Raw genomic sequence first — 14,908 nt, 5'->3', positions numbered from 1 at the left:
CACCGTGCTAACCTGTATGCTGAAAACTGGAAGGTTACGTTTGAATCTATTTCTTAGCTGATGCAATGTTTTCTATTCAAAATGGTTTGAATAATGCTTGACTAGAGTATCTGCTCTATCATTTCACAGATTATCTCTAAAATGCTTAAAATTGGATTCCATGGATTGTAAAATATCAATTTCTCTGTCAAATTACACAATGCTGTATACACAAAAAAAGATCTATGGGTTAATTAATTGATCTATACATGTTTCTTTAATATCTGGACATTTAGTTAGATAAAATGAAACTACTTAATATACCAAAAATCATTGAAAAAACAAACAAAACAAAAAAACCCTCAATATTAAAATGCAATAATATGGAAATACACAGTTCATATTGTGTAGTAACAAGTTGTTGTATAGACCAAAGCTTTGCCTTTCCCTTCATACAGGCGAATCTTAACAAACTTGGATATGGAAAAATTATTTCAGTAGTTCAGCTCAAAAAGTGACAGTGTACATTCACTACACTCAGTGAAATATTTCATATTTTAAAATAAAATGTGGATTATAGTTTACAGCTAGCGAAAACCCCAATTTACCATCACAAAAAAAATCACAATATTACATACGAAACAAAATGATTTTAATACAGAAATTAGGAAGTAAGTGGCGTTCTGAAAAGTATTTTCCTATTTGTTTATCGAATCTGTATAATATGTAAACTTCACTTTTCCAATCAAGCTACTGTTTGACAGACTGGCGCTGTGGACTACATTTCCCTTCTTCACATGTGTTGCGTAAAAAACGTCAGAAATATTTCATCCAACCAATTAGCTTTGAGAATAGTGCGGGGCACAGTGACCTTGATTGGACCATTTTAACCAGAAGCAGCGGGCGGCGAGTGCAGCCGCTGTCTCCCAAATAAATGTCTACCTGTCACGAATCAAAGCAGAATTAAACCAAAAACACCCACACGCCAAGCGGGACGGAGAAGGCGTTCAAAATGGGAGGAAATGGCAGCACGGCAAGGAAAGTGTCATTCGGATTGGACGAAGAAGAGAAGGTCACGGTTATTGAAGGAGTCAAGGTAACCGTCAACGTTGTTACGCTATTTTATTGGACTGGCGTTAATGATTGTTGGTTTGTGGGAGTTTGTGTCCTCACATGACCTGCTCATATTGCACTCAAACGCGCCTTCATTGACTCCCACTGCTTGCTACTTGGCACCATGAACAAATTACACCTTCTAGCTAAGCTTACCATGACGTGAAAGTAAACTGTCTTTGCTGCTTTGCCCTCCATTGGGTGATTATTAGTATTATGATTGCCATGAGCTGGAACAGTTGTTTTGTTTACTAAAACACTGAAATGGGGCCAATAAATAAAGGGGAAAATAAAGCTTTTACAATGTTGTTACTGCTAGATCAGTAGTGTGCAAACTTCTTTTCCCAAGGGCTATTATATTAGTATGTAATTAAATATTACAACATAATTTATTGTATTGGCCTCCTTCTCAAATTCTTATATTTTTGCGTAGTTTCCCCACATTGTTTAAGATCATCACCAAAAAATAAATATCTGACAAATATAACCCAAGTAAACTTTAAATGTTGTTTTGAAATGGTAATTTGATTTATTAAGGAAAAAATATATTCAAAGTTACCCGGCCCTGTGTGGGAAAAGTAATTGCACCCCTTGTTAAATCATAAATTAATTGTGGCTAATCAATTTTTTGGATTAATTTTCACTGATCACACCCAGCCTGATTACCTCCAGACCTGTTCAATCAAAAAATCACTTAAACCGAACCTGTCTGACAAAATCAAGTCGGACAAAAGATCTAAGAAAGCTGCAACAAAATGGCACAATCCAACAAATTCAAGAACAGTCAAGAAATAAAGTAATTGACGTCTATCAGTCTGGAAAGGGTTACAACGCCATTTATAAAGCTCCTGAAATGGAGAAATTATGGAACAGTGGTGAACCTTCCCAGGAATGGCTGGCCTGCAAAGGTTACCCCAAGAGAACAGCAATGACTCATCAAGGAGGCCACAAAGGAACTCAGGACAACTTCTAATGAACTGCAGGCCTCCATTGCCTCAGTTAAGGTCAGTGTTCATGACACAACAATAAGGAAGAGACTGGGCAAAAATGGCATCCCAAGTTCAAGTTCAAAGGCGAAAAACACTGCTGACCAAAAAGAACATAAAGGCTCGTCTTACTTTTGCAACAAAACATCTGAATGATTCCCAAGACTTTTGGGAGGATATTATATGGACTGACGAGATGAAAGTTTATCTTTTGGAAGGTGTGTGCCTCTTTACATCTTGTGTAAATGTAGCACAGCATTTCAGAAAAAGAACATCCTACCAACAGTCAAACATGGTGGTGGTAGTGTGATGGTCTTGGGCTGCTGAGCTCCTTCAGGACCTGGACAACTTGCTGTGATTGATGGAACCATGAATTCTGCTCTTTAACAGAAAATCCTGAAGGAGAATGTTCAGCCATCAGTTTGTGACTTAAAGCTGAAGTGCACTTGGGTTCTGCAGCAGGATAACGATCCAAAACACACCAACAAGTCAACTTCTGAATAGCTTAAAAAACAATTTAAAAATGAAGGTTTTGGAGTGGCCTAGTCAAAGTCCAGACTTGAATATGATTGCAATGCAGTGGCATTACCTTAAAAAGGCTGTTCATGCTAAAAAAAACCCTCAATTTTTGCTGAATTCCAACAATTCTGCAAAGAAGAGTGGGCCAAAATATCGCCACAGAGATGTGAAAGACTCATTGCCAGTTATAGAAAACACTTGATTTCAGTTGTTGCTGCTGAGGATGACCCAACCAGTTATTAGGTTTATGGGGCCATTGCTTTTTCAGGGCCAGGTAACTTTGAATATTTTTTTTTCATTAATAAATGAAATTACCATTTAAAAACAACATTTTTAGTTCACTTGGGTTATATTTGTCTGATATTTGCATTTGTTTGATGGTCTTAAACAAAGTGGGGAAGCTATGCAAAAATATAAGAATTTGAGATGGGCGGGCAATACTTTTTTAAGTATTTAACGTCACCATTTTTCTCAATAAATATACTTCCAAAGGTGCTATTGACCTGAAAATTTCACCAGATGTTGGGAACAACCCAAGTAATCCATACTGTACATACAAAGAAAGCAGAACAAATAAGATCAGAAATGAAGTTGTGTGTAAAAATATGAACTGACACATGGAAAAACTATTGAACACATGAAGAAAGGGAGGTCCAAAAAGGCATGGAAAGCCAAGACAGCACCTAAAATCTATCAATAATCAAACAGCAATCCAGCCCCTTGTCAGTGCAAATGAATATCAGCTGGTTCAGTCCTAATTGATGACCTACAAAAAGGTGTGAGTCAAGACACATCTCATGAGGGGTAAGAGCAAAGACCTGTCTCAAGACCATCGCAAACTAAAGGCCTCTAAATGCTCCCGTGCTTGCGCGGCTGACAATGCCCGCATTGCATCACGTTACCGACGAATTGGCCCGCACGGACCCTCTGCGTAGCTTGATGCGCACCATGCCAAAATTGTTGCTGCGCGTAGAACGCCACGGAGATCATCTTTCGTGATTAGTCCGTTTTAGTCACATGCAGTGATGACGTACTCAGCGTTCCCCTTGGTTCTACATACCATCTACGCCGCCGCCTTCTTGATCGATTTTGCAGCGTAATTAAACGCATCATCTGGTCATCTTGGTCCATTTGTTCTAGCAGACACTGTTCCACAGTCGCCATTGTTGTTCCTTTGTTCCTTGTTACTGAAAGGAAAGTAAAAACGGCTACTGTAAATGGCCCAAAAAAAATGCAGACTCCACCACCCTGTGGTATCCTAGCCAATACCAGCTGTAGCGACACCCCCGACTTGGAGGTGAACTGCAGTACATTTTCAAAACTGCGCTTGTGGGTTGCGTTCAAGTATAAAGGCAAACTACGCGCAGGACAGCCGCAGTGACGTCAGCGCGGTCGCCGTCCGCACGAGTATAAAGAAGCCTTAACCGTTGCAAAACATAACGATTGGCTTGGTTACAGGCACATATCTAAGCTTATGAACGTTCCAGTAAGCACGGTTGGGGCCATAATACGTAAGTGGTAAGCCAATCATACCACCATAAATTTACCTCGATCAGGTACTCCTCGCAAGATATCTGACAGAGGAGTGCAAAGAATAATCAGAAGAGTTGTCCAAGAGCCAAGGACCACGTGTGGAGAGCTTCAAAAATACCTGGAATTAACAGGTATACTGTTGTCACAAGGAAAACAGTGAGTAATGCACTCCGCCGCCATGGCCTGTATGCACGCTCACCATGACCTCAGTGCTGGAAAAAAAAAGCCTGTCAAAGCTTGTTTAAAGTTTGAACATTTGGACAAGCCAGTTAAATACTGGGAGAATATATAATACAGATGAGAGCAAAATTTAATGTTTGGATGCCAAAATGCACACCATGTTTGGAGGAGAAATGGCACTGCACATTACCCTAAAAACACCGTACCAACAGTGAAGTTCGGAGGTGGGAAGATGATGGTGTGGGCCTGCTTTTCAGCAAATTGTACTGGTAAACTTCACATTATAGAAGGAAGGATGAATGAGCAAATGTAACGAGACATTCTTGACGAAAATCTGCTGCCATCTACGAGGATGATGAAAATGAAACGAGGGTGGACATTTCATCAGGATAATGATCCAAAACATACTGACAAGGAAACTCTCAATTGGTTTCAAAGAAAAAAAATAAAGCTGCTAGAATGGCCCAGCCAATCACCTGACTTGAATCCAATTGAAAATCTATGGAAAGAACTGAAACTCAACATCCATAAAAGAAGCCCATGGAACCTTCAAGATTTCAAGACTGCTTGTGTGGAGGAATGGGCCAAAATCACACCAGCGCAATGCATGCGACTAGTTTCTCCATACAGGAGGCGTCTTGAAGCTGTCATTGAAAACAAAGACTTTTGCACCAAGTGTTAAAGAACATGCAAACTCCACACAGGCGGGGCCGGGATTTGAACCCCGGTCCTCAGAACTGTGCAAATGTGTGATTGGTTGAGTGGATTTCTGTTTTGCTGGAAAAACTCTAAACATGTTTGAAATACTATAATGTGATGCACAAAGACCATTGTTCACTGTTTTCCAGCTGTCAGATGATGTTCTTAGGCGAATGAGAGACACTCAGGGGTCTTGCAGCTCCGTGAGCCCACCACCTAAGCAAGACCATCACAAAACATCAAGTACATTGCCGTTAATGATACTGTCCTGTATTAAGTGTTCCTTCTAGCAAGTTTGTGGCAACAGGAAGTGCCATTATATCTATCTATTTTGGTTTTCAGTTTTAAAATCATCCATCCCCTCCGCCACAGAACTACAGGAGGAAATTCGGAGAAAGTAAGTGGTATACAGTACATCTATTTATCCATCCATGCATCCATCAATCCATAGTATCTCGCAATAGATTATCTAGCTATGCGTTATCTTTCTGAATTCAGTTTTGAGAATCAGCAGGCGCTGGTGCAGGAGCAGTTGGCCAGACTGGCCCAGAGGGATAGAGAGACTGCAATCGCCGTGGGGTTGGATGATCTGAGCCCTTCGCTCATCATTGAGAAAGAGAAGGCCTGGGAAGAACAAGAGAAGGCAAAGATACTGGTGAGTCGCACTGTCTATCTGTAACATAATTCAGAGTAGTTCGAGTGGTCACTGTGTATTGGACTTTTTTTGTACTAAAATATCAAGTGCTGGCAAAAAAACATACTTTCAACACTTGACTATATCCCCAAAATATGTGAAAACCAGAAGCAAACAATGCAGTATATTTCAGTCAAACCTCTCTCATACATCCATCCATCCATTATCTGAGCCGCTTCTCCTCACTAGGGTCGCGGGCGTGCTGGAGCCTATCCCAGCTGTCATCGGGCAGGAGGCGGGGTACACCCTGAACTGGTTGCCAGCCAATCGCAGGGCACATAGAAACAAACAACCATTCGCACTCACAGTCACTACGGGCAATTTAGAGTCTTCAATTAATGCATGTTTTTGGGATGTGGGAGGAAACCGGAGCGCCCGGAGAAAACCCATGCAGGCACGGGGAGAACATGCAAACTCCACACAGGCGGGGACGGGGATTGAACCCCGCACCTCAGAACTGTGAGGCTGACGCTCTAACCAGTCGGCCACCGTGCCGCCTCTCTCATACAGTAAAACTGAAATCAAACACACTATAATTATATCCATTGGAGAAAAAAAAACAATTTATATGCATTTTCTTTATTCTCTCCAGTTAAAGACTGTTTGCCAAAACCTTTTTACTGATCAACAGCCTCCTCTTCTGGTTGGATTTGGAGTTACATTTTATGCTATGGGAATACTGTATTGTCCTTCAGTTTTAGATTTGTATTGATGCATAAACCGACCATCCACAGCATATGACCACTTGCACAATCTATTGGTCAATGAATCTGTTTCGCATTTACAAAGATGACGTTCAGTTTTGATGAGATATTCATTTAACAATATGCTTGTTATTTTGGGTGTAGTATACAGTTATGAAGAACTGTGCTGCATCATGATGCCGCAGCCGCATTGTTGAACTGTTTTTAGAAAGCTGTCATCTACTCTAACAAATGCAGGGGGGGCGGTAACCCCAAAAGTGAAATGCCCCAAATATAGCTAAATTTGGAGTCCAAGCAATAATGTTGGGGAAAAATATTCCTCGAAAGCTGCACAAAAACCCACAAGGTGATCTGCCTCACATCAAATGAGATCTCCAAATTTAAAGTGGCAGTAAGCAGGCCCAAAAAATTGCATGTAAATTTAACACACCACAGAGAAAAGTAATATTAACAAGACTGCCAAATTTGAACGAATAAAACAAATCGCTAAGTATATAAAATCAGGTTTTAAAACTTGAATAATAAGGGCCACCTCTCAGACGCTGTGGGCGTGTCGAATGGATGCGCCAAAAGGAATCAAACATACTGAGGGGGTGATAGCTTATACGATGTAAAATCACATTAGGAGGCTAAACTTAAAAATTTAATGGTTATTGTGGATAATAATCATAAAAATAAGCATACAAGTCAACTTACCCTAATTGTTGGTGACATAATGTCACAGCCGAACACGGCACCTGACGACAGCGGCATGTATGAGGAAGCCTAGGTAGTGAGACAGTCAGCACTGCCCTATTCACTAGTATCAAGTTACCCACGAAGCCATGTTGTCTCTGGTGAAAGTTTATAAAACTAAAATAAAATATGCACTGCAGAGTCGGATGGTGAGTTTAATGTTCAGCTCGCCATCTGCGCGTGTCTTCAAAAAGTCAATTCATTGCTTTTTTATTTCCTCATTTTTTTTGGGAGCTTGAAAAATGTCACTGATCTGTTCTGTAAATTGAGGCATCCAGCAAAGATGCATTTTCGGGGTGTAGCCATTATGAGCTTGCTAACTGCATGCTGTGTGGTAAAGGGGCCTTATGGAAGGTAAGCACAGCTAACGCACAACTGAGCAGCAGCCAAATGAAAGGACGTCACTTTCTACTTACATAGTGGGGGAGGGAACTAGATGCTAGAAAGTATACGCCCCAGCCCCGTGATGTCACACAGCTGTGTTTTAGCCCCGCCCACAAAATCAGGAAAATTCAAAGTGAAAAAGATGCTTAATTAAGGTATAGCTCAACAATTCAGCACTATATTGCTATAAGTCTTTGCATATGGTTTCAGCACTTCAAATATATTTAATGTATTTAGAAACAAAACACGGATACCTGCTTAGAGCCCCTTTAATGTCAGTTCATCCATCCATCCATTTTCCGAGCCGCTTCTCCTCACTAGGGTTGCGGGCGTGCTGGAGCCTATCCCAGCTGTCATCGGGCAGGAGGCGGGGTACACCCTGAACTGGTTGCCAGCCAATCGCAGTAATGTCAGTTCAGTGAGCATTTAAAGTATTGATTCCACAGTGCTTTGCCTTCTCTTTGGCTTTTTTTGTCACTTTTGTTAACATGATGCCACAAAACCACATAATGGTACAGAGGAAAAGTGTGACGATGCTGACCATAAAATGGAACTCAAACTAACTGGGACATAGCAGTAGCGTAGAGTTAAAAACTGAAAAGGTGTCTGTGCGCCCTGGTTGCTCAGTTCTTCTATGCATAGGTGGACAACGAGTCCAATACAAAATATATTCAACCCTTTAACTCCATCCATCCATTTTCTTAGCCGCTTCTCCTCACTAGGGTCGCGGGCGTGCTGGAGCCTATCCCAGCTGTCATCGGGCAGGAGGCGGGGTACACCCTGAACTGGTTGCCAGCTTTCAGCATAATATCAGTACATAACATTCACTACTACTGTCACAGATAACAAGAGCATCAAACTATTTGTGTGTCTGCAAATGAAAAACACACAGCAGGTCAATAGTCTGCTATATACTGCTGAATCAGAAAGGTAACAGAAAACCCAGCATTTGTCCAACTTTCTGGCTTTTTACACAATGTACCAGCTTACTGGTCCCATCTCTGATACTACTCTGACACCACCCCTGAAGGCAGGAAATTATTGAGCTGCCTTCTAATATTTTGGACTCTCTCATGTAACTAACTAAGGTAATCAAAATATAAGACACAGCTCTCTAATAATATTGTAATGTAACACACACCAGGGGAAGTTTTGAATACCCATTTGTGTTGGCTCCCTTTTTTAAATCAAGTTACATTCAGTAGCAACAAATATTGCCTTTGCTATTTTATTGAGGCAGTTTAAATTCATTTTGAGTATTCCACAGCAGGGTTCAGGGTGGACACTTACTGCTGCAAATATTTTGTTTGTAAATCATTTTGTTGCAACGCACACTGGTCAACTATTCCTTTTTTAAAAATGTGCTCAGTGAATACATCTTAGTCCAGTAGAAAGGCAAGCAGTTCCCAAAACCGTTATCAATGGCAAAGATTCATCTCCCTTATTTAATTAAGCAAGGAGAACGGACATAAACAACTCCATAAAAGTGTAACCTGCAGTCTCTGTAATTCTCTGTATTTAACGGTGAATGACTCCAAACCTTATCACCCAAATTGCAATAGTGCTAGAAATAAACTGAATCTTCACTCGCGCTGAGAGAGTATACATACTGTAGTTTGACTACGAGTGACAACAATAAATAGGTGACACATTGCAACACCCAACTCCTCTCTTCACTTCCATTAGCACCTCCTACATTTGCTGTACTATTCTCTCCATCTCTGAGGTGTCATTCCTGCTACAAATTAAATTTAATTAGCATGTGCCGCCATTCACCACTGAACGACTCTCAATGTATTCAGACAAACAATAACAAGCATCTGTTTTATGTTACATTTAGATGTTTCCTGATAGGGTGACAAGAACGGATGCAACGTTTTCCCATTTGTTCTTTACCCTGCGATAAGTACATGTTGTGCAGCAGCATACATATGTTGGATGCCAAGTTCATTTCAGTCAGATGTTCTTTATCCAATCTGTGAAGTGATTTTGTTTTTATTTAATTTGATGCAAAAGTGAATGTTTGTAAATTTCTACTCTCTTTAAAAGCTCAGGTTTTACAGATGGTCTGTGGAACACTTTTTGAGAAACACTGCTTTAGAACATTGTAATCGACTGCAAATAGGACATGATGTATTGAGAAGGGAGAGGAGTTTTAGAATTATCACATTCATTTTAACAAATCTTTTGACACTCTCCTGTGCTTTTTCCAGCGGAAGAAATTCATTCAGCAACTAAAATTTGAGATTTACTGTTCAAATGATAAATGCTTGGTCTTTTATAATGATACTATCAGCGTAACCCTGATGGTTAAGATGCATTTGTTAGCAAGATAAGTTGTGATACAGTATATCAATATTAATAAAATGTTGCATAATGCAAACAAGGCAAAAGGCCAAAACCGTCTTGTAATTGCAGCTTGTCACTGAAGTTGGAGGAAAATTTTTTTTCTCCGTTAGCGATTAAGTGTGTGATGAGAGGTGGTATGCACATTTGGTCATGCTGATGTCCGTTCTCTCTCACACATACTATTTCCTTTTAACACTTCAGCCAGACTGTTGTGTGGGCAGTTGACAGGAAATTGTGTACTTCTGTCACACTGTGGTGAGTTGCTTAAACATCAGCGTCGGTCCGTTTTAGTCAGTTGGAGCAGCTTTGTATAATAGAGGATGCAAATGAATTGGCTCTGTAGTCTGACACATCTAATTTTGGTTTTACCACAACATTTTGCTTGTCTGTTATTGCTCAGGAAGACTATTGTCGAGCGAAGGTTGTGGCACCTAAAGTGGGCACTAGATGGCGTTATTGAAGCATGTTTATGTTCATAAAGGGTTTGGACTCATTCTCTGCACAGCAACATGTGCTTCTCGGCAATGTTTCTCTTGCATTTTTTTGATGTGTGCCTTTCCAACCTGTCCTCGTGCCCGAGATCAAAGCATTTGACACTGCCCACTAGAAAGATGATGAAACACTGACTGAAAGCAACCAGATGATCCCACACATTGAAAATGTAGTGGCTGGCCGCCATGGGCTCAAGAAAACGCAACTGGGTGGAGCTGCTGTGTTTTACACTGAAGATTTCTTTGATTACTGATATATTTCACATATTCTGGCTAACCAACCAAATGCAATTCTATTCTGCTGTTTGCATTGATCGTCACAATCTCATGCACACTGTTCCGTCTGCTCAGATGACTTGGTCTGCTTTGACGGGTCACACTGTTGAACCAGATAGACGTGTTCCTTCTGCCGTATTCAAGCAAAGGTTTTCTGTACAGTATGTGGATGTACTGTATATGATGACATATATCCAAAACGGGATACATGTTAGCAAGCATAGGTTGCCACATTAAGCAGTAAATTTGGTTCAGTACCATGTTTTGGTTTGTTTTTATTGTCAAACTTTTGGGGCTCTGAAAGTGCCTGTTGATTGGTCTTCTGTGCAACAATTGTACAGCACCGTTTTTTTTTCCTCCCCCTCCTTCTTCAGTGGATGAAGGATTCAAAGCCATTTATAGTTCTTGTTAACAGATAATAGTTGAATTCACTGGTGAGTTATACACTGTCGTGTTGGTATAAAACCACTCTATTTACATAGCTGTCACAGCTATTGCCATCTGGCCAACACACCCCATGGTGGAAAAGAGCCAGTTCAAATTAGTGATGGGCATGTCCACATTTACATGACAACGATCTAGTTACAGCTAGAGCTTTCCATAAAAATAAATAAATAAATAAAATAAAAATCCGCCAGCAGTCAAAAATGTTTTTTTTAATGATCCCTATTCACACAAAGCTGCAAAAACAACAACCAGAGGACACTTTAATTTGCATATGTGTCTGTAACAGAGGTGCGTATAATTAGCTGATTGTCCTCCCTTTCTGACAAAAGGTATATTTTTAGTCTACGGCCCACCGTATATTCAGGGTGACAATTTGAGTTATGTGAGTAATGTCTCTCTCCGCTCTCCAGGTACATGTACAGTATCAAGATCATTATTTGGAGTGGCACACATGCAAAAGCTGTGTTCCACCACTGATGAATGTCACATACTCGCACAAGATGTAAAAGATTGAAAATACTTCGACCAGAACGATAAGATCAGTGTTTTCAAAAACCTCAGCCCCAGTATAAAAGTTTGTTTTTGCCCTCCAAATTCTGTTGTTGCGTAAAAATTACAGTTTTAAACCGCACCTAAATTTTCTTGATTGACTAAAGGGAAATTAATGATAATCAGTTAATTGTTATTTTTAGGGTACACAGTATTTGCTATACATTACATTTATCATGGCATAAAATACAGACGTGTGTTTTTGCCTATACTCTAGTGTACATCTTTATTTCAAGTATACTCTAATTCCAAGGTGGTAGCTTTGCCAGACTGGGTTATCACACTTCATTCACTCTCCATTAGTGTATAGTAGCGTTGTAATTAAGGGACAGGAAAATCCCTCTCTAAGTGTTCTAAACTCCTGTTTCCATCCCAGTATCATCGTGAACAAATTAATGCTGGCTGGATGAGTTGTGACTTCTGGTCTTTTTTTGGCCACAAACTCGTAGAGACAGAGCTGACAGTGCAAATGCTAGTTGCAGCCAAGGAGTGCACACAATTTTGCTTCACTTTCTTCAACACGCAACAACAAAAGATGAAGTGATTATTATGCCTGTCTCTAGTTCAGATGGATCCAGCAAAATTGGTCACACAAACCAGTGTACCAGACTTGCTATATTCCCACATGCAGGATCATAAATAAATACATTTTGCCTTTATAGAGAGAATATTGGAGCATGATAGTAAGCAATGTAAGGTAGCAGCAGTGTCAGGAACAGTAATCACTTGGAAGCATCTGGCAAGAGGGCTCATCTACAGGCTCCGACAGGGACGGGCTATCTAGCACACTATGTAATAGATTCAGATGTCTGAATCCGACAGGCATTCAGCTCGATAGCCTGAATTGCTTGTTAGCAAAGACAGAAGGGGGGGGCGGCAGTGAACAGAGGGGGAAAAATAGGTTTGTGTAGAGGGGAAATGATATTGCAGATTCAGGTACACACGTGTAACATTACTATTCATAATGGTTCTGTTTAAATTTTGTGAATCAAGCACACACAAAATTTAACATTAATCCAGACATATTGACTCATGGTTAAACCGGTTGTTATCAGCTCCTCTAATCACCGGTGTGACATTTTTTTTCATCATGTTAATGCCGCTAAGCCCTTTGTACACGGCACGGCACACACTCTATCACACATGATTTGCTGATGAGGAGAGTCCTCACCAGCTGACGAGATTTCGATCGGTGCGGCGCTGAGGAGGGAGGAGGGAGTGCCCTGGCACAAATCTTGTCAGCTCAAAGGACAAATGTTGTAGGAGTGGAATACATCTTCCATCAGTGAGCTGAGGCTATGTAATAAGACAGGAGGGCTCAAGACCTTTTGGTCACATGAGAAATGTTTCCCAGAAGCTTGCACACAAATTAACATGCAATACTGTTTGAGCTCGAACAATTAAAGTGGTGGTTAATCATAGTCAAGTAGCAACAGGACACACCCCAACTAAGACTAGTGTTAAATATTTTGCATGTTCTTCATCTTCCGAAATTTTACTCAGGCAATAGCAGTAAACTACCGCTATTTGTGGGACCAAGCCCTGTCGCGAATAGGGCTTGGTATATTCTCAAATTCTCCCGCGCCTGGCTTGCGCACTTTCTAGGTACATGAATTCTCCCGTACTGACTCTGGCTCACCCACCGTGCGTAAGCGTTGGATGTGTTTGCAACTGCCCAGGGGCGTTGCTAGGTTTTATGGATAAGAGGGGCTTAGCCCCCAGGAGATGCACAGGATGTAATCGAATGCAGCGCACGAGCACAAAATTTCACAAACGATAAACAAAGACTGACAAATTGCTTTTCAATGTTTTTGGACAAATTTTAAAACAATACAATACTGGGTAAAAGTTCAGTCACTGTTAGATTTGTAGTGTTATTGCATTCTGTTTTTTTTAATGCAGTACAGAAACACAGAAGTATGTTCACAGCATTAACACACACACACAAAAATGTATACATTGTTACAGTGTATGCAAAACTATGCAAAAAAGATCACAAAGTCAGGCAGCCCATCAGTACATTACAGAGAATAAATTCCCTTCGAGGAGTTAATGTAATCAAAATCTAATGAACAGCTGCACTCACCAGCTACTTGGTGGATGGAAGCATCACCGAATTCTGTCTGTTTTTAAGGGTGGCAAATAGGTCAGTCACTCTGTTGTGACTCAGATGCTGAAGTGGGTCTTTTCTGATTGACATTACTGCAAGACTTTGAATTCTGCCCCTTCAAGATAGATTGAAAAACATTTAATTAATAACTGATCAACATAGAGGCTTGACTTTGGCTCACAACACTAACTGTTTAGTCAAATATTTTTGAAGTTGCAGAGATTATATTTTGGGCGCGTATGTGACCAAAATTGATGGAGAAAAATATGACTTGATTAGTTTTAAATTAAATAATAAAATAGTTTTAAAGTCGTCTGTGAAAGTATCTGGGACAGGTTAGTTTGGCTTATAGTTATCGCTTGGCTCTTTTCACTTTCTAATCATTACTCTCCTGAATAAAATTTCAAATAAATAAATTATACGATGCACCTTGACTGAAATGCTTCATATTTTATATCAATATTGATCTTGTTTGGTGTGTGTCCCACGTCTGAGATGCACAAAAATGAGCAGGAATGCATGAAGCATATTAATTCTGCGTCCGTAGACGCATGTGTGTGTGTTGTTAATGAGCATGCACACACAGCGAATCAGAAGTACGAATCTTGCCTTGGTGCTTGCCAATCAGAGGCAGAGAAGGGCAGATTATTGTTCCATACAATGGACATGAGTTTTTTCTGGACTCGATAAATTTTCATTGTTTTGGTAACACCCGCCACGTCGCTCACAACGCAACAAGCCACTGGCAGAATGCCGTTTGGGCCGTAGATGCACACAACTGCGACAAAGGGAAAGTTAACTGTTTATTGAATTCGTTAGCCTGCGAGCTAATGAGCTAAGGGCTGGTGTTAAAAAGCTCACTCGACCGCGGCGACGTCGTTAAAAGGCTCCGATTTGTGTGTGTGTTCCCCACATAAGCACACACACACACGTATGAGAAACTTAACCATGACCACAGCAGGGCACGTTATCAATATTCAGGCAGTAGTTGACTGCAGCGAACTCATTTTCAGCGTCATTTGCTTGCTTGCTTACATCACTGTTTCAGCAGCTCGAGGGTGGGGCTTATTTTACATTTTATTTATCCTTTATTTAACCAGGTAAAAGCTTATTGAGAGAGAAAATCTCATTTTCAAAAGCCAAGAAGCACATCATGGTTA

The 14,908-nt window shown here is 40.5% G+C and overlaps 1 protein-coding gene across 3 annotated transcripts in view; it reads left to right on the top strand.

The window, feature by feature from the left end:
- Nucleotides 1-834: 834 nt before the first annotated feature.
- LOC133483740 (MICOS complex subunit mic25a-like) overlaps nucleotides 835-14,908 on the top strand; it is a 132,563-nt gene continuing 118,489 nt past the window's right edge. Inside the window, exons 1-4 of one of the 3 annotated variants that reach the window (XR_009790187.1) lie at nucleotides 835-1,075; nucleotides 5,159-5,252; nucleotides 5,352-5,406; nucleotides 5,508-5,664. Coding sequence is in view for 2 of the 3 variants with exons in the window: in XM_061785390.1 (XP_061641374.1) it covers nucleotides 992-1,075; nucleotides 5,159-5,252; nucleotides 5,352-5,406; nucleotides 5,508-5,664 (390 nt within the window). In the remaining variant the exon portion in view is untranslated. The remainder of the gene's footprint in view (nucleotides 1,076-5,158; nucleotides 5,253-5,351; nucleotides 5,407-5,507; nucleotides 5,665-14,908) is intronic. The other 2 variants (XM_061785390.1, XM_061785392.1) reach the window with 2 other exon arrangements.

This window comes from Phyllopteryx taeniolatus, chromosome 9 (genome assembly GCF_024500385.1).
Source record: "Phyllopteryx taeniolatus isolate TA_2022b chromosome 9, UOR_Ptae_1.2, whole genome shotgun sequence".
NCBI lineage: Eukaryota > Metazoa > Chordata > Actinopteri > Syngnathiformes > Syngnathidae > Phyllopteryx > Phyllopteryx taeniolatus.
Note: the sequence above shows the minus strand (reverse complement) of the source record. Positions and strands in the feature narration are given on the sequence as shown.